The sequence below is a fragment of the Fukomys damarensis genome, unplaced genomic scaffold (assembly GCF_012274545.1).
Source record: "Fukomys damarensis isolate Sample0158 unplaced genomic scaffold, DMR_v1.0_HiC HiC_scaffold_36, whole genome shotgun sequence".
In the NCBI taxonomy this organism is placed as follows: domain Eukaryota; kingdom Metazoa; phylum Chordata; class Mammalia; order Rodentia; family Bathyergidae; genus Fukomys; species Fukomys damarensis.
This window is the reverse complement of record NW_022900948.1, coordinates 26,170,420-26,190,210: the sequence shown is the minus strand read 5'-3', so window position 1 is coordinate 26,190,210 and position 19,791 is coordinate 26,170,420. Positions and strand designations below refer to the sequence as shown.

The 19,791-nt window shown below is 43.6% G+C and overlaps 1 protein-coding gene across 4 annotated transcripts in view; it reads left to right on the top strand.

Moving 5' to 3' along the window:
• Epb41l4b (erythrocyte membrane protein band 4.1 like 4B) overlaps positions 1–19,791 on the top strand; it is a 116,165-nt gene that overhangs the window by 51,821 nt on the left and 44,553 nt on the right. For all 4 annotated transcript variants that reach the window (XM_033759255.1, XM_033759253.1, XM_033759254.1 and 1 more), the window contains exons 13-15: positions 1,059–1,089; positions 4,003–4,036; positions 8,059–8,123. In XM_033759255.1, coding sequence (XP_033615146.1) covers positions 1,059–1,089; positions 4,003–4,036; positions 8,059–8,123 — 130 coding nt within the window. The remainder of the gene's footprint in view (positions 1–1,058; positions 1,090–4,002; positions 4,037–8,058; positions 8,124–19,791) is intronic.

Here is a 19,791-nt window from a genome sequence, read left to right as displayed (position 1 = left end):
AATTTTTTTTTTTTTTTTTTTTTTTTTGTACCGGGGATCAAACTCGAGTCCTTAAATCTGCAGCCCACCCCTTCTAGAATATTAAACCTTTGTTCCGCTTGTTTCTGACCTTTATAAACAGCAGCAAAGTAGCAAGCCTTAGTCCTTTTTGGCTGCTTTAGTGGAAGAAAAACAAATGCTCAAAGCCCAGAAAAAAACGTGACCTCGTCTTTGAGAACAGCTGGAGAGGGACAGTGGGTTGATGAAGGGTGACTGCAGCCAACTGAGGAGTGAGTGTGGCCCCAGGGGGTGAGAACTCGCCCTGTCCCCAGGCTGTTGCCTCCTTGAGCAGGATCCTGCCGGAGTGTGTTGTCCCTTGTGTCACAGTTGTCCGAACACAGTCCAGCAAAGGAAGTATTTTCCAAAGATAAAAGGCCCTCATTGGAGACAGTGGTAGGCTCCCAGGCCCTGCAGGTCTAGGTAGGCACAAAGGTAACAAGCCCCACATGGCTGTTGCAGAGGGAGTGAGCAGGGATCTGTGCTTGGACCCCACCAGATGACTTGGAGCTGTTCCAGACTCCTGGTTCTGTGACTCCCTTCCACTCTTGTTCCTGGTCCCTAGCTCCTTTTTTTCTCCTTTATTTCACTAACATTTTCTAGCCAGAGTCCTAGCATCTTCTTTATGAAGCTTTTAATAATTTTCCCTGCCATATCCTTTTAAAAAGCAAAAGGTGAGGGGAAAACAGCATAGATGAGTAAACTCCACCTTATCTTCCCAGTGCTTCCTGCCTGTGACTCAGGACCATGTGCTTCTAGAGAGCAAGGTCCATGTCTCTCTCTCATGTCCACATCCCAGTGTCCTGGCCCTGGGAACCTGTTTGCAGAAGGAATGCCGAGGGAATTGGAGGAAGGGACAGTACACACCTGCAGGAGAGAAGTAGCCAGTGCAGGTCTGCTTAGAGTGTTGTGGGAACTGTTCCGTGACCCAAGAAGCCAGAGAAGTTTCTTTCTGTGTCATTGTGTGGTGAAAGTTTTAAAGCTCTTCAAAGATGTCATAACTTTCTCTTTTTCCTTTATAGCAAGCAACCCAGTGATAGCCGCTCAGCTCTGGTAAGTGCCCCAGACTCCGGAGTACAACTCCTAACTGTCATGTTTATTTGCTTTGTTGATTTTTTTTTCTTTAAAACAATTAAATCAGAATGAGTCACCTGATTTTTTTCCCCTTTTTCTGCTGCCTGCTTATACTGTCCTCCAGGCTTTCATAAGTACATAACAGAATGTTCCAAGGCTGTTTTTTTGGAAAACACAGATGCTCTATTTGAGTAATGTTGTGCTTTGTGTAGTGTGGCAGTGGATGATAAGGGTGGTCGGTATGTGTGGTGCACAATTTTTAATGGCAGGTCAGATGGTGATGGGGAAGGGAGGCCATGTTCACAGGCTGGAGCACAGGCTGGAGGGGAGAGCAGGGGCTGGGTTTGCGCCCTGTCACACAGGTGTCACATTCTTCCATGTCAAAGACATGAAATACCTGCCCTGAGATTCCTGCAGGAGAAAGAAGTTGTCGCAAGACTGCAAATCTCCAGCACAGGAGTCAGCAAACTTTCTGGAAAGGGTCAGACAGGAAGTTCTTCTGACTTCAGGCTGTGCTGTCACCTCCACAGCTGTTCAGCTCTACTGGGGTAGCTCCAAATCAGCCATGGACAATAAGAAAATGAATGAACATAGTTGCATTCTAATAAAATTTTATTCACAAACACCAGCAGGCCAGATTTGGCCCATAGAGGAGGGAAATGCAGCTTATTGTGCAGATGTTCTTGATCTTGCCTGTGCATTGAACTCACCCGATGAGCTCTAAATCGTCCCCCTCAGCAGCCCACATCCTGGGTCAAGCAGATGAGCTGTGGACAGGTGTGGAACCTAGGCTTCTGGTTTTCAAAGCTCCCCAGGTGAATCAGCCCAGGTGAGATCTACCATCCTTCCTGGCATATACCTCTCTCTATCTGTGAAACTACTGCTTTTCCTGTGTGAGTTTGGACTTGTTGGTGGACAGTTGTGCTATGAGAGAACCACAGATTTGAGTCACTGGGCCCTTGGTCCAGTCATTCCAGGCACGGTTCTCAAGGCTGCTGGGGAGGGCGGATTTGAGCTGGGCACACTCAGCAAGGACATTTGGCAGGCATGGCACGTGACGGTGAAGGATGTCTTAGGAACCCTCCCTCTGGCACTGCCTTTGCACTGACCCAGCTATAGGGACATCAACCTTCTTGCGGGGGGGGGGTCTCCCTTTTCTCATTTCCAAACAAGGAGACGGGCTGTTTCATTGTTTCCCCAACATTTTTAGTCTCTAATTTTCACACCCCAGAAGAACCCTGGAATATTGTAGAAGCCAGAGCAACAAAAGTGGAGCTACTTAGAGGAAGTTGAGTCTAGAGGGAAAGATCCAGCCCTTTGGCCAGGCCCTGCCCCGGCAGCTCTAAATCTTCAAGAAACATCAGCTTCTGGAGAACAGAATTAGCTTCTTGTGTCTTCTCATGTCTCAGAATTAGCTTCTCATGAGCACAGCCTTGTCTCTCTGGTTTCAAACTACATTGGCAGTGCCATTCTGCCTCTTGCTTCTGATTTTGTTGATTCTCGACATCTGAAGAAGGAACTCTGGGGTCCTGATGAACTACTCACTGTCTCTGCCCCCTGCAGTGGGAGGAAGTTGTAATGTGTCATGTGGGTTAGTTGGAGGTCTGCTGGTGTGTGTTTGTCTGGGATCTGTAGTATTCGCACCTTTCTTAGCCGGTTAGGTGTCTTGCTCTTAATTCTCAGGGAATTTATGAGCTATAGTTTCTCTTCTTTGCTCTTTTAGGAGGTGACTGTTTTGTTTGTATTTTCTTAATAAAATGACATTTTTCTTCTTAGCATCTAGTGGTTGGGAATGAAAACAAACAAACAAAAAATAAGCCCCTGTATACCCTTTAGGAACAAATGAGCTAATAACCGCCTTTCGCAGCTGTTCGATTGCTCTTCACAGCCTGTGGGATCCTGGGGTGAGCAAGATTGCTGTGGGAGCCTTGGATGAAATTGTGCTCTGGGCTGCAGAGGTGCTACCAGAAAAATGACACCTCACAGAGCACTTAAGCTACCTGATGAAATCCAGCCCTAGGTGCTGGCCCAGAGCCTAGTTTGGGTAGTACTAGCCCTATCCGAAAAATGAACACAGAGCCATTTAGACCCCAGGCAAGACTCCTTTAACAGTGACAGTTTCCTCTCGTTGCAAAAGCAATAAACCTCGATTTCAAGCACACCACCCTAGCAACAGTGATTGCCCAGTGGTTGTGCCATGTTTGTGGTTTTAATTTATACCAAGCTGCTCTCTCCTTCCTTTCCCACTTTGGGAGAGTAGTTCTATCAAAATAGGACCATCCGCAGGAAGCTCTGTCAACCTTTTCACAGAACCTTGGAGAGCTGGCTTATGTTGGTGAAAGAAGATAGGCTTTGGGGTTGAGCAGATGTTCAATCCAACCCCGGCTCTGCCATAACCTAGCTGGGTGACCCTGAGTAGGTTTCCTAATTCACTGTTAGGCAACTATTCCTTTATCTAAAACGAGGTGCTGGGAAACACATAACCTCACAGACTTGTGGTGTGTGGATCAAAGAGTGACAGATGTGAAGTCCTCAGGACAGAGCCCTGTGTGAACCTGCCACGGTGGTAGTCAGACCTTCAGTGGCCCACATCTGGTTCCCCGAGTGCCTGAGGGGAGTTGTCCAGAGTGTCGGTAAATCTCTCCGGCTGGAAGAAACTCTGCACGTGGCCAAACTTCCTAGTGCTGTAGGGCTGCCTCATACTGCCGGGGCGGGCCTGCAGTGGGAACTGAAAGGACTCCCCTTCTGCCCTCAAATATGACATCACAGCTGCATTTTGAAATGTCACCTTGTGTTTGTATTTGTGATCTTGAAAGTGATAAATGAAAGTTGCTGTTTCTGAAATAAATCCACAGTGTGGCATTCTATAAAGTTACAATTTCTTTCTTTCAGCTCTAAAACAAATCCTGAAGTCCATAATTACCAGGTGAGATCCTACTTTTAAACGTTTTCTTAAAGCTTTAAATTTTCCACAATGAACAGTCTTTAGATTTTGAAGAAATGGTACATGTTTTTTGAGAAAATGATAAGAGACTCCTTTCTTCCTTATCCCTGCTTCCTCTTGGTCATCAGAACTGATGTTTTGCTTCACCTTGTCAACTGGCAGGCATCGGGGACATATGTTTAAGTTTCTAGGTGGTGAAACATGATCTCTTAGTGGTGTACAAGTGAGCCAGCTTTTCGGTGAAGTGTGTCCCCGGCCTAGCGAACACAAGTCCCTGGAAACATGCCTTCAGGAGAGAATGTTTTGGTCAAATGTTTGGGAATATTGCATCCTTCACTCCCCTCTTGGATTTACAGTGCCCACTGGGATGCAGAAGTACTAAGAAATCCTGTAAAAGTGACATAGGATTTTTCTATCCAGCATTTCTCAAAATTGTTTGTGTATTGACCCCTCCTACCATCACAAACTAGCCTCGCCACCTCTCCACAGCTGTTAAAATCAGTATAGCAGTGCTTTCTAGAGCCCACTTTCTAAAACCCGTTACCTGCAGAAGGAGCGTGGGTATGATTCCACAGCTCATCTTCCCTCTCGTAAGATCATGCTGGCCGCCTGCCTGTCCACCCACTGCCAAAGCCTTTGGTAGCACAGAAACCTCCGCCTGGCCAATAAGCCCCTCCTAAGCCTCTGTGGCTGGCTCTCTGGCCACTCACAGCCTTCTGTGCCCTGCTCTAATTCATCTGCATCCATTTCTTAACACTCATTATATATTGTGTGTTCAGCTCATCAAGAATTGCATAAATGTTTTCCCTTAGTTTCTTCCTGAGGTTCCTCGCTCATGCCCGTCTGTTTGGAATACCTTTGCCTCCCATCTGTATACTAAAATGCCCTCCTCCTGATCCTCACAACTGGAAGCCACTGACTCAGGAATTCTCAATTCTGAACTGTTAAAACCATCTAAGCAAGATTTTAAAAATGGTTAGTGTTGGGCCTAATCCCGGAAAAGTGAACAGAAACTAAAGCTTGAGCTCTCCCAAGGTGCTCTCATGAGCAGCCAAGGGTAGGACCCTGGACAGAGGATGGGCACATTGTTTCCCAGGCGGTCATTTGTTACTGCAAGCTTCCGTGTCTGCTGACTTGTAACTTGGCACCACATATTAGTCATCTTGTCTGTTGCTATAACAAAATACTTGATGCTGGGCACCTTATAAGGTGAAAAGCAGTTCATTTAGCTCACAGCATTGCAGGTTCAAGAGCATGGTGCTGACCTCTGCTCAGCTCTGGTGAGGGTCTTCTGGAAGATGGTATCTCAATGGTGGGGCGAGTATGGAAGGAGAGATCAGTATCGTGTGGCAAGACAGGTGGCCAGGTTGAGAGGCAGGGCTGGGCCTGCTCTTTTATAACAACTCACTCTCATGGGAAATCACCAGAGTTCCTTAAGAACTACCTCCATTTCTGTTAAAGGCGTTGCTCCCAAAAACCTAATCTCCCTCTAGTTCCTCCCATCTGATATATGGTACCACGCTGGGCCAACCCATGAGCCCCTGGGGGACAGACCACACCCAAGCCACAGTAGGATGCCTCCTGGGGGTTGTGAGTGCCCAGGAGGCACTGTTCTCAAGTGGTTGTGCATCACAAGTAAGGAAGCTGCTCCATTAATGATTTCACTTTGGAGTCTTATTCTCATATCCCCTTTCCTGATCTTACATTGCTGTGGATACTAATTCTAGGTGAGAGCAAGACCCCAATGTATTACCAAGTTTTCAAGTTATGTTTCTGAGGAATTTAGTGATCATTGACTTTTATATGTGAAACCATGTCCTCACTGTGCAGACTTTGGAAATGATTTCTCCATTATAGGGAACAACAAGTAGAAATACTTTGAACTTGGCTGGAGAAAAGTCCAGTTTCCCTGTCTCCTTGCCTGCCTTGGATTCTTGAATCTTCTTGTTCAGACTGTTTTTATTGCGATATCTCTGGGTGTAACTGGCATGTTGGATGGGAAAGGAAAGGTTGTTGGTGGGTGATCAGTACTTAAAAAAGAGAGGAAAATCAAAATAAGGCAGTTCTGTTCAGCACTGTCCCTGCCTTTGCCCTCTCCCCTGAAGGCGTGTGTTCCCTGTACCTTCTTTACTGGGAACATCCGGGCCATAATTTGTTAAAATCAGGTCTGCAGAAACTTATCTAGACATTGTTCTTACCACATCGTTGCAACCACTAGTCCTTTGCACTTGGCCAGTTTTAGAGGTTTTGGTTCAGACTCTCAAGGTTTGAGAGTGAATTCACTGGGAAGAGAAAGTCCTAAGAAGTGGCCTGATAATATCAGAATTCTAGGAAGGGCTTTCAGAAGCATGGTATTGCAGCATTTATCTTATTCCCAGCACAGCAAGGTCAGCCAACTGTAGAGGATGCACGGCTGTGTTCTTGATGAGGACACCATTGGCATTTTGAGGAGGGACAGTTCTTCATTGTTTGGGACTTTCCCTAGAATTACAGGATGTTCAGCTTCCCTTTTCTTTGTAACAGTGACAAGCAGAAATGCCTAATGTATGCTTCCAGTTGTCCCCAGAGGGACATAACTGCCCCAGTTGAAAGACCCACCTCAGTTAACATTAAAAGTATTGACAGTTGAGAATGTGAGTAAATTAGAAGTAAGGGGAAGATTCTGGAATCTCCTTTTTCCAGGTCTGTGGATAAGGTTGATGAATCTAATTTGAGTGTGTTTAAAGACAGAAAAGACCAGAAGGTCCTATTGTAGGTTAGTCATTTTCTTTTCTTAAGACCTGGTACATGAAACCTCATTTTGGGTCTTTCTGGATGACCTAGACACCTGGAACAGTTTGGCTTTGAGGACACCATCGAGTCTCTGCAGATTTCTGTGTCCCCTAACAGGGATAAATACAAAGACATTGTGTCAGAGTGATTCTGAAGCTCTGGTCACCTCTCAGATCCTTCAGCTGAGATATTTTATCCAGATTCCTTTCCCATGCAGCCACAGCTTGCTGACAGGTGTCTTTGAAGGAGGAAAGAAAGATTACTGGAATACAGAATAGGCAGGGAAGGCATCTTAAATCTATGAAAATTGGATGAACAGAATCACAGAGAATTTTCTGTAACAGAGAGCAGGCTTATTAACCACAGCATCAGGGGAAGGAGGAAGAGGTGGAAATAATTGAAAGATTAATGATGGCAAGAATGTAATGACTTTAATGTCAGAAGGGCCTAATTTGCCCCATAGCAAGTTTAGCTTTGAGAAACCCCGTGGCTTCTTGCAATGTCTATGATTGCTGCCCTCTGCAGGCCAAAAGTGGTTAGGCAGCCTGCTACCCAGCCAGCACTACCTGAGCTTCACCTTGGTCTGGCTCTGCATCTAATTTCTCATCTTAACTGATGGATAACTTCCCATGCATCCTCCTTCCTTTTGTCCATTTGTCCTTCTCCTCCCCTTTACTTCCCTTAATTTTTATTAGGATGAGAGCTCTGAATGGTTTTTCATTTTGTTTTGGAGGATTGCCTTTTAGAAAATTATTTTTATTGTTTATACCGCGGAGAAAGAAAAAAAAATCACCCACAGTCCTGCTGCCTTCCTGAGCATCCCCACCCATTCCTGGTGTGTATGCAGATATAACCATTATGCACAGTTGTCATCATTTTAGCAACAACAAAACACTGTTCTTGAGGAGAGAGATTTTCTCCCAGTCTCCCTGCCTCTTGGCTCCTGTTAACCCGAGGAGAGGAAACAGTGCCCATCGCGGACATGCTGGCTCACCCTCTTCCTGGCAGATGCTGACACCTTGCTTCCAGGGCAGCACCCCAGCCCCCTAGCTTTGTTAGTGGGGGAAATGTGATCACCCTGGGAAAGGTCCAGCCCTCAGCCCCAGGTTGGTCTCAGCATTCTATTCGCAGCCCGCTTGGCCCTGAGGTGGGTCCCACTGACAGAGAAAGTGAATGAAAACCATTGAAACCCAAAGGCCATCGAGTAATCATGTTTGGTGTTTTATTTCTAGCCTCAGTACCATCCTAGTGTCCACCCAAGCCAGCCTCGGTGGCACCCTCACTCTCCAAATGTCAGGTAAGTGCTCGTGGCCACAGACTGGGCTTTGGGAAGTTCTCCTTTCTCCAGAAAAGTCCCCACTCAGTGCTGAATTGGAAACCTGTGGCAGAAACAGCTGTGAAGGGTTGTGCTGCTGTGACAGAGATGAATCATTTTCATATTGAAGGAAGCCAGCCATGAGTCTTTGTGAAGTAAAAGTGAAATTTTTAAATCATTCTGACCTCAGATATTTTTGGTTTTATATCAAAATTGTTACTTTAAAATTTTCCCTTCTAAGTACTATCCAGGCCCGACCCTGCTTAGCTTCCGAGATCAGACGAAAATGGGTGTGTTGATACTTAAAATTTCCAAGTAACATTTTCCTGTCCTGAAAATTTGTTTCTTAAAATGTGATGAAAGCTTCGTGGTGAGGTTTTTTTTTTTTTTTTTTTTTTTGGTGTTTTTTTTTTTTTAATCTTTTTTTTAAAGGATGGGGGCAGCATTTATTTGGGTAATAATGGATTTTTTCCCCCTAAACCCAGAGGTAGGTAAGCTTTTTCTGAAAAGATAGTCAATATTTTTGGCTTTGTGATCACTGTCACAACTACTCCATATTGTCATGGTTGTCTGAAAACAACTTTAGATGATACATAAATAAGAGGGCTTGGCTCTGTGCCAGTGAGGCTTATCTACAAAAACAGAAGGATTTGGCCCTAGGGCTATTGTTGTTTAACAACCCCTGCCCTAACCTGCACAGTCCTTGCTGAGTGAACTGGTTATCTGCTGTGCTGTGTTTATAATTAGCCCTGTAGTTTTCTATGGCCAGCTCTAGGAAAGGAAATCTGCCTCTAAAATCTGCATTTTAGATCAGTCTTAAATGGTGTTTATGTGTCAAGTTATCTCAGCAACAGAGTTGATGGATTCACTTTGCAAGAAGGTGAGGTCTGAGCTCCTTCAGAAACTAGGGAGAACTGAGTGATGGAAATAAATCCACCGAGAGCAAGTTCAGTAAGTTTATTGGGTATCATATATCACAGGAGTACAATTTCATTAGCATAAATGTTATGATATTCATATAACTCTTTAAATCAAGTTACATTAGTGGAGTGACAATTTCAGATCTTTCACTGTTTTATTTATTTTGTAGAAAGGTGGGATGTTTTTGTTTTTGTTTTTCAGTACTAGGTATTAAACCCAAGGCCTGACACAGGCTAGTCAAGCACTCTACCCCTGAACTACATCTCTGGCCCTGTTTCTTATTTTGTCTTGAGATGGTCTTGCAAAATTGCCCAGGCTGACCTTGAACTGGGTGATCCTCCTGCCTTGGTCTCCTGAATAACCGGGATTATAGTCATGCACCACCACACCTGGCCAGAATTTTATTTTATTAACACTACTTTTACAAGATTTTATATCCAGTATTGTCTATTTTGTTTTATTCTGAGGCATGCTCTACCCAGCTTTCACAAGGGATCCAACAGAGCCCTTCTCCAGTGGCACGATGACTGGCAGCTTTAGCATCCCTGGGGAACTTGTTAGAAATGCCTGTTCTCAGCCCTGCATCAGAATCTCTGGGATGGGACCCAGCATTTTGTGTGTTCTCAAGCTCCCTTGTGATGCAGAGATACCCCATGAAAAGAGAGTTCACTGGTTTGACACTTCTGACAAAGGCTCCCCAAGGCGTTCACCTTGCACATAAGTATGATAAAGGAAACTTCCCATCTTCCTTGCCTTGCCCCAGGCTGACTTGACCATGAGACACCTTTGAGAAATGATAACTGGGCCACAGACAGAACTTTGCTAGATGGGGAAGCTGGTGATCTGTATCAGAGTTTTAAAAATACAAAAGTAGACAATCCATTCGTTCCAGGTGTCAGCCACCCCCATTCACTGTCTTCCCTGCCATTTCCCCTGCACTTGTGTTGTCCCACTCACTTCTTAATGTTCTTCCATTGTCCCACTAACCATTCGCTCTGCAAACAAAACAGGCCGTCCTTTCAGGATGACAAGTCGCACTGGAAAGCCCCGGCCAGTGGAGAGGACAGCCATTTTGACTATGTGCACGACCAGAACCAGAAGAATTTAGGAGGGGCGCACAGTGGGACGTATCGGGACAGACTCATGACTGCACTTTGAAAGACCCAAGCGTCTGACTTCCAATCGCCACCGTAGTGTCATTGCATTCCATGAGAAGCGTCTGGGCATCACATGGATGTGTGTGTGCGAGAGGCTTTAAGAGATAGCTCTCAGAGGTGTTTTCAGTATCCATGTAAATATTTGAAGATAGCCACAGTAGCTAGTCATAATTTACTGTTAACTGCATTCTCAGTAAAATGAAGGTAGTTAAAGGCTCAGGAATCATTTTGATATTCTGATTTTAAAATCAGAGTAAAAGTCTTTGTTTATCATCTTGCTACATACCTGATATTCTTTGTTATTTAATTAACGGGAGCAAATAAAACCAAAAAGGCTTAGGAAGATAGCTGGGTATACAGTGCTATTGCAAAGACTGAAATCGGAGTCCATCTTGGGTGCATTTACCCCCTTGTTCGCCTCATTTCCCCACCTTTAAATAATGGATTGGACCTAGTCCTTTCTGACTCTAAAACTCTGTGGTTTATTAAAATTTAAATTATTTTAGGCTAAGGACATATATTCAAACTACTCATTAAGGAAGACTGCAACATCCCCTTCTTTGACAGAAATTTAATAAAGTATAACTTAATAGACATTATATAAATACTAGACTTTGACTTTCATATCTTAGAGCAGTTTAGCAACTTTGAATTTCAGCCTTAGTACTAATCATGAATCACAGAGCATCCGTTTTGATAGAATTTACTGCTCAAGTATAATTTTTAATGTCTCGATGATTGGTGCTGCTAACTTGTGTGATTTCAGAAGGCACCGTTGTGAATACACACTGTCAGAATTAGGGGTTGGATTTTACGCTAAACTCACTCCACTGGAAAGCAACAGGCAGTTGATGCACTTAGGGCTTGAGTGAAATCCTGTAGGGTTTGAAGGAGGTCGTGCCAAAGCATTCTGTAGCACAGGTAGGATGGGCACGACCCCATTCTTTTTGTAGAACCAGAAAACAATGTGTTGTCTTTTATGGTGAAACTTGTACCAAATTATTTATTTCCGCCATGTTAAGTCATGAGTCAAACATTTTTTCCTCTTAGTAGCCTGAGATAACTTTTTTATTAGTGTTTTTGTGATATCAGATCATTATTGTACCACTTTTATGTGTATAATTATAATTTGGCCCATTTTAAGTCCTTAAAAATATATTGACTTCCTTTGAGATATTTTATTGCTAAAATCAATCTTTTTTGGAGGGAATCAGGACCATCCCTGCGCAATGGAATTGAGCACCTACAGACTCCCCGAGATCTTTGTTTACAGGTGTATTCCATTTTAGAAAATGTTTTAATCCTCAGTGTATGTGCTGCATCCAAATAAATGTGTTCCGAATCTTTTCATCTCACTGGTAACATTTTTACAAGTGTGTTTCTGAGGAATAAAGATTATTCTTGCTTTTTTTGGACTCCATCTTCATTTTGTTGCTTCTTGCTTCTGCCCAGAAGTTTCATTTGCAGATGATCTTGGCAATGGGACAGTGGCTTTTGGAGGTCTGAAGGTGAGCATTCAGTCAGGTGGCATGGAGCGAGAGTAGCTCGTCTTGTAGGCACAGTGGCTGAGGCATTTCTTCATTGGGGATGACTCTGGTGAAGCTGCAGTCCCTGGTCACATGAGCTAGGCAGAATGAAGTGATGGCCGTGGAATTTCGTGGTGACAGTCCTGTGGTGAGGGTGGATGTTTACCTTGGCTGCTTTGCTCTTCCTGGCTGGAAGACATCCACACCTGTGTCTGTGGCTTCCCGGAGATTGTATATACCAGTGGTGGTGAACCTATGGCACGCATGTTACTGTGTTTTTCTTTTAAACAAAAGATGTTAATGTGTGAGTTTTTTCTAAACTAAAACCTCATTCAGGTTAAATTGTAGTGTTGGCGCTTTGTGATAAATAGTGGGTTTGGGTCTGCAGTTTGGGCACTCGGTCTGTCACAGTTTGCCATCACTGGTATACACTATCACATACCCTCTAATAAATACCTGTCTATTTAAAGTAACTGAATACTTTGGCTTGTCTTCAACCAAGACATCTAATCAGTATGCACAATTATGGCATCCTAATTGTTAAAATTATGTATACTTTTCATTCCTGGGTAGTCCTTTATCTGCTACGTTTGACACCTTTGTTCTTAACAGCGTCCTCTTCTGCCATCCTGTTAAACATTGTTAAACATTTTCCAAGGGTCTTTCCTCTGCCCACTGCTTTTCTCTCTTAACACAGTCTACTGGAGCCTCCTCATTTTGTCATGACCGTAGTACTGTTGACTCTGAAGCTCATTGCCTCTAACATACTCATAAGCGTTCTCAGACTGACATTTCAATTTGGGCATCCTGTGTACACAAAACTTCACACAGTATAAAGCAAATTTAATCTTCTTTTACCACCACCCAGAAAACCCACTTTCCTCCTACCTGCATTCTCTCTCTCTCTCTCTCACTGATAGTAAGAATTTATACATCATCCACAGGGCTTTCCCGTTTGCTACCCATCTTCTGGCAATCCACAGGACTGTTCATTCAGAGAATGTACTCTGCATTCGTAGTACTCAGATGAGCCCTTCCCTTGTCTTCTCTCCAACAGTGATCTTGCAGAAGCATCTTTCCTCTTACTGAGTGAGAGGTGCCCTTGCTGATCTCCCTGATTCCTGACCAGCTCATTCTCACAGCCACAGGGGTGATCTTTCTAAAACACCATCTGATCGTGCCATTCCAATGATGAAATCCCAGGCCCTCTTTCTGGAATCCCTCCTCTGCATCTGTCCTCTTTGCTCTAGCACAGTGGTGGCAGACCTGTGGCACACATGTTTCTTAAAGACAAGAAATATTAATGTATGAGTTTTTTCTAAATTAAACCTCATTCATGTTTTATTGCAGTGTTAGCACTTTGTGACAAATAAGTGGGCTTGGGGGTCACAGTTCAGGCAACTTGTCTCTGCAAGACCTGTCATCACTGCTCTGGCATATTCCGCTCTCCCTTTTTCTCACTTTCCTGTTTAAAATCCTACAGTACCAAGCTGCTTCTGGTTCCTGGCACACACCACACCCTGCTATTACTTCTGCCTAGAATTCTGTCACTCCCATCCCTTCCCTCAACTCCTTGTCTCCTGTTAAGCCTCCGCTCAGACGTCATCTTCTCTAGGGACTCTCTTGACAGCCTCCACCTCTTCAAGTTGGGTTAATTTCTGTGTTCTGTGTTTCACTACCACCTCTCCTTCCACCCCCAGAGACAGCAACATTGTACTCACAGGCTCTTTTGTTCACATCCCGAGGCCTGTACACTCCTTAAGTAGCTTTGTGACTTACTTGCCTTTGTTCCCCAGTGCCACACGGATAGCAGGTGCTCAATGAATGTGTACCCGTCGAGTAGATTATTCCACATTCATTTGAAACGAAGCGTCTGACCACAAAGCAGGCAGTGATGCATCTTCTTGGGCTGGTCTCAAGGCATATAACCAATTTGAGCATCACATTTTGAGTAAGACGTGAACCACCGTGTTATTTCTAGATTAAGCTCAATCACCTGGATATTATTCATTGTGTCATTTGCATTCTTCTTAGAGACATTGGTGTACCATTGAGCAGGGCAGGGGACAGACCAGCCACCTGACATTGGAAACTCCGTTAGGTTGACATTGATCCACAGGACTGTAGGGGGGGCCAGTAGCCATGGGCTACACCTCAGAGGGGAAGCTCAGACTTACTGTTTAGCCAAGCAATATGTACACGTCATGTAGCCAGTAAGTAGTCAGAACTCTGGCTCCAGAGTCTGTGTTAACCTCTACACTATGCTTTACCACTAATCATCATCCCACTACGGTGATCCTGTCAATGCACATTACAGCAAGATTGTTACAGTGAGCAGTTCAGTACATTCAAGTCTACTAACTAGAGAGCTATCCCTCTATACTGCAGTCTGTGACTCGTTCATCTCCATCACCACCACCAGCAGCAGTGGTCTGGTAACCCTCCATATCCCCCTGAGCACACACCCGTGGCTGTCAACCTTGCACATCGTCAATGATCTACCCGTCTACTCCTCCGTCATGCTCCCCCTAGTGGTGTAATAGCCCTCTGCGAACCTCACCCCCATCCCCAGTCTGGTAATCTGTCTTCACAGCATTCAATGACAGTCTCATTTTCAAAAGAGCAGAGATTGGGTGTCATTTGCTCCTAGCAAATCACTACTTATCTGAGATTCACTTCCAGAAGCATAAAATAATTTCTCCTGTAGCATTACCTGCCAGCAAAACCAAGTTCACTATTCACTAACTAATGGAATTAACTTTTCCCATTTTTGAAACTCATGTACTTAATTGCTGTCATCCGTTCATGTTCTGTGATCCTTCACAACATCTATACGATGATGTCGTTGGATTAATTCACTTGGGTCAAAAGCCTTGAAATCATGCCAGGTAATTACCTTGACCTTCAAAATCTTGCCTGTATCATTGCTGGTTCTACGCTTTCCACTGAAAATCGATTCCCTTAACAGCAAAGATAGAATAAGGGCAGTTCAAGAGTTCCTTTTTGTCTTTCTTGCTTGTTAATATTGCACCATCCACTACCCTTCTAGGACGGGAACTGCAGCCTCTTGGGTCCTGCTCTGAACACAACTGATGACAAAGCCTTTTGTTGCCCTTGACTTTGCAGCTTTTAACTAGTCCTATAAAATCTGAGCTCATCAAAGAACTCCCTGGGCAGCCGTATTGATCCCTTTGGATCAATATTTCTCAAACTAAGCTCTTAAGTCAATTCTCTGACTGACCAAGTCCGCCAGATGTTCCAGGTAAATACCCTAAATTGGCTTAGGATGCTTTGTTTCTGCCTTCTTAGACAAGAGACCATAGGCAAATGCAGAAGCAAGTCATGAGGGGACAGAAAAAAAAAATCAAATTGCTGCTAAAGTCCCTGTGCACAGAAAAGCTGGCACACTTTAAGAAGCCCTGAGGGTACCTAAAAGGCAAACAAAGTGAAATTGACATTCAGCTGAGCTTGGAAAAAAAAAAATCAATTCTGCAAACAGGCCCACTTTCCCCAAAATTGAAGAAGCAAACAGTGGATTGGACAATTTATTTAAAATGTCAGTTGCTGGACTCTATTTAAGTGTCTGAGGGTGAGACTTCAGAACCTGTGCTTTATCAGTAACCCCTCAGGGAGCCAGAGGTGGGCAAAGATAGACTCTCACTTTGGAAAAGCTCAGCTTCTTACCTGGTTATGACTGTTTTGTTTTAATTGCTCAGTTTTAATTTTCAGCACAGGCAAACTTCTTTTAGTGGGATGATGTTAAAAAGTAAATGGGTGGATATGTCCCGAGTAGCTAATCTGTCTGTTCCATAAAGTTTTGATTCCTTCCGGCCCATGGTGAAGCAGAAGAATGTGAGGATTCTAGTAGCTTCTTTTAATGACTTTAATTTCGCCGTCCACCTCCTTCCCCATCTATCAGACCACATCCATGTCATTGTTCTGTCCTCACTGCACTGGCAAGGCACTAGTGAATTCTAACCTCTGGACAAGGATGGGGACAAGACTAGATCCCCTGGTAGAGAAACTAAAGTTTGCAGAAGCAGGGTGGATGACATTGCAAGCCACATGCCAGAGGAACTAGAGTCCACAATGTGGCATACTGGTTTTATTGGCAGGAGCCCTACCTTACTCTAACTAGATAAAATGCAGAAGCTTTGGAATCTCACCTGGTTTGAGACTCAGCTTTGCCATTTGCTAGCCATGTGACCTATGGTCAGCTTTTCCTGTTTGTTTTATTTTCCTCATCCCCAAAGGGAATTCATGTTGTTGCTGTTAAGAGAATGGAATGGTATCATGTGTGCAAAGCATTCTATTCTGATTCTGGCTGGTAGCAATTTTTTGTGAGTTTTGCGATATAAGGCTTCAGCGGCCCATGTGGACAGAAACAGGCCAAGGAGAGTCAAAGTCTAGCTCAAGAAACGGTGTAGCTCATAGGATGATGGGTAAATATGTGTAGTCTAAGTTTAGCAATGGAGAGGAGGGCACGGTTCCAAAGGAAAGATCAGATGGAAGAGGGTTCACACAATACAAAAGACACCTCTCTTTGAAACTGACAAGAGCTAAGAGCAGAAACACCATGGGGATCTTTTGGATGGGAATAAAAAGAGAAGCAAATGATATTTCTGTCTGCAAATAGCCATCGAGGTGCGGTGTGGATAATGCTTGCCCACCTGTGGATGGCAAAACTGACACAGGGTGAGGAGTCGGTGAGACTGCTGAGAACCCGTGCTGCTGGTACAACTGGGACTGAAAAGTTTGGAGGATTGAAAGAAGCATCTCCTCAGCTCCCCACTTACCTAACTTGGGATTTTATCTCAAAGTACAGGAAGCTTTGACCTGTCAGGAGCTCCAATAGAAAGTAATAAAGGGAACCATTGTGCTTTTTTAAAAATAGGTAATGCAAACAGTAGTACAATTTCAAACAAATACCTTGTTACTTTTCCTTTTATCCACCATCCCCTAGGTCTCCTTGGAGGCAAACATTGTTAGCATTTCTTCTTGTCCGTGTCAAGCTCCTTTCCATACAAACAAGCACGTATATTTAACCAGTCAGTATTGATGACTATGTGAGCTGTATCAGTTCCCGAGAATTGCAGCTGTCTGTTCTTGTGCATTCTGTTTATGCACTTAAATGAATTTTTAAATTCCTTAGAAGTAGAAACACTTTGTAAAAATTGTATACATAATCTAATTTGAACATTGCTTAATGAGATTTCCCTCTAAAGATATTCTCACATACCAGTCACGATGACAGTACCTCTGTGACTTCACAAGAAGCGAGCTTATAGCCTTTGCTAAGTTTAAAAAAATTTTTGTTAGCCTGATGGGTTAGCAAGAATTTCCATTTTAATTACATTTCTCCAGGAGCAAGGTTGGCACACCTTTTCATCTTTGGGAATACTGTTATTTATTTTCTGTGAACTATCTAGAACGTCTGTTCTTGATTGTTGTAATAATGATCAGGCCTCTAGCTGAGTATGGTGGTGCACACCAGTAATCCCAGTTACACGGGAGGTTGAAGCAGGAGGATGACAAGTTCAAGGCTGGCCTCTGCAACTTAGTGAGTCTCTATCTCAAACTAAAAAGGTCTGGGGATCTATCTCAGTTGTAGAGCACTTGCCCGACCTGCACGAAGCCCTGGGCTCAGTCCCCTGTAGTGCACCTGCACGCACACACACACACACACACACACACACACACATACAATTAACCATGTCACCTTAGCTTTTATGATAGTGAAAAAAAGGAAGGCTGAGATGAGCTAATCTTTTATTTTTCAGCTTTAATTGAGTTTATTGGTACATTTTAGGGATACAGTATAGTTACATTCATTGTTGGGATCTTGTACCTCTACATGACAAGTCTTGGTTCTCATTTTTTCCCCTTACCCCTGCCCTCCCTTCACCCCCTCCTCCCCTCCCCATCTACAAACACTTTATTTTCATCTTTTCATTATCTCACATTTTTTTCTTTTCCCTTATTACCCTTCCCCTACTCATCCCACCTTCCCTACACCTTTAGCTTTAACAGACACTTTGTGAAAGCAGGTTTGCAGAAGTTCCGATAGCAATTACCATAATACCACCCTGGAGAGTGAAAAGGTGATATAGGCAACATAAAAATAGCTATGGTAAAGGAACTGATTTATAATAACTGTATTTCCTTTTCTTTGGGGGAGTTTCTTGAGGACTTTCCAATCAGACTACTAAAATGCCCACTCTGACACCATGAATTTCCATGGTGGATTTGACCAAGAAAAAATGGATTTACTTTTAGTTAAAATTAAATTTCTAATATATTCTATCTAAAATTGCAGGCTCATCCCGAGACCCACCAGTGGTTTTATTGGAGCTCCGAAAGGCTGCAGAATTTAAAATACCAGAATCACTGTAGCTTAGGCAAGCCACTAAAAAGGGTTAGAATAATTAGAGGAACATCCCCACGGGCTCATATTATAAGAAACCTGCAGAAACCTACCTAATCATCCCCTGTTGAATGTGAATGGTTTATAAACACTCACTCTCTGCAGCTGAGTCCTGGGAAGCAAGAGATGTTGCTATGCTAACTACCCAACCAGCCTCATTCCCTGGCTGAATAATGGACATTGTACCTATATTAAAGGCAATTAAGCCAACAAGCCCTTAAAATTCAGCCCAGTGTCTGGCCACAGAGGCTAACAAAGGATGTTTATAACAGAAGCTTCTGAAAAACCTACAGGAATTAGGGAACAGAGAGAGAGAGAGGCTCATCTGAGATTTTTACGCGGTAATGAACACCAAAATAGATTAACCCTCATCTGTGTCCCCTCAGAAACACAGACCCAGTTTTCAGCCCTGGCTCCATCTCCAGCTCTGGATCCCACTGGTTTTTTATAAAATTAGAATGTCTACAACATACCCTTTAGAGAATATCCATCTTATTCCTCTAACCTGAACTTTGTTCTGGAATGAATGCTATTTTAGTTTCATTCATTTGGTGGATGAGGTGGTGTCTAGGGAGTGGGAAAATCACCCTCCCAGCTTCTGCCTGAGTCTCCAGTAGCTTGGGCTGCACAGGATGGGGAAGAACTGTCTGTTTAGATGTTATTTTACACTCTAGCAGCTGAGCCTTTGTAGCAATGATAATTTCTTTCTATTCCTTCAGGGCTCCCATGTAATACCATTTGTGGCTGCACTTAAGGCAACCATTAGAGACAAGCCTGTTCATGCTGTTGCCTGCCTGGAAAAAAAAAATGAAATTTAAAGCAAAGAGTGGGGGCAGTGAGACAGAATGGAGAGGCCAGAGCTTAAAGGGGAAGAATTATTGTTAGACTTATTAGACGTGAGGGCCATAAAGGAAAACAACTGTATTTGTATCCAATTTTTTTTCTTTAGTAAGACAAGAAAAAGATTGACTAAAACTCTGAGTCATGAGCCCCTGAGCAAAAATGAACTTGTGAAGTAGTAATTCTGTGGAATTGCTTATAGCCTAGGTCTAACTACAGAATCCTATAGAGCCCTTGCACACAGCCTCTTGGCCCCTTACTGGCACCTGCATATCTGTGTATATACGCAGAGGCCTGAAGACACACACAAGGAGAACGCCACTGTAAAACTCATCAAGGGTTCCATTGAGACAAACTGGACTTCCTGTCAGAAAAATTTCAAGAGCTGCTCCCCTGCTTGCAGCCGTTCATTGAAATCATTTGACAGCAGTTCACAGAAGGAAAATCCACTCCTGCAGATGGAGACACACACCCTTCTCTGACTCACATGGGACCCACCTATCCCTGGACCTTAAAGGCTTTATGCACTACTTCAGATTTTGCTCTACAGTTTTCAGAGACTGAATATGTAGTTAGGAACAACTAAGGAATTCATGGCCAAAGTGAAACTTTTTTGGATACTTGATAATTACCTATGGAAAATTAAAATGTAACATATTAAAAGTAGTTAATTGGACAACATTTGCTATACTTTTACACTGGGCCAAGTGCTGGAATATGGGAAAAGATGCCACCTTTGGCTTCAGGTAGCTAATAAACTAATCAAAGTGAGAGTACCTGGC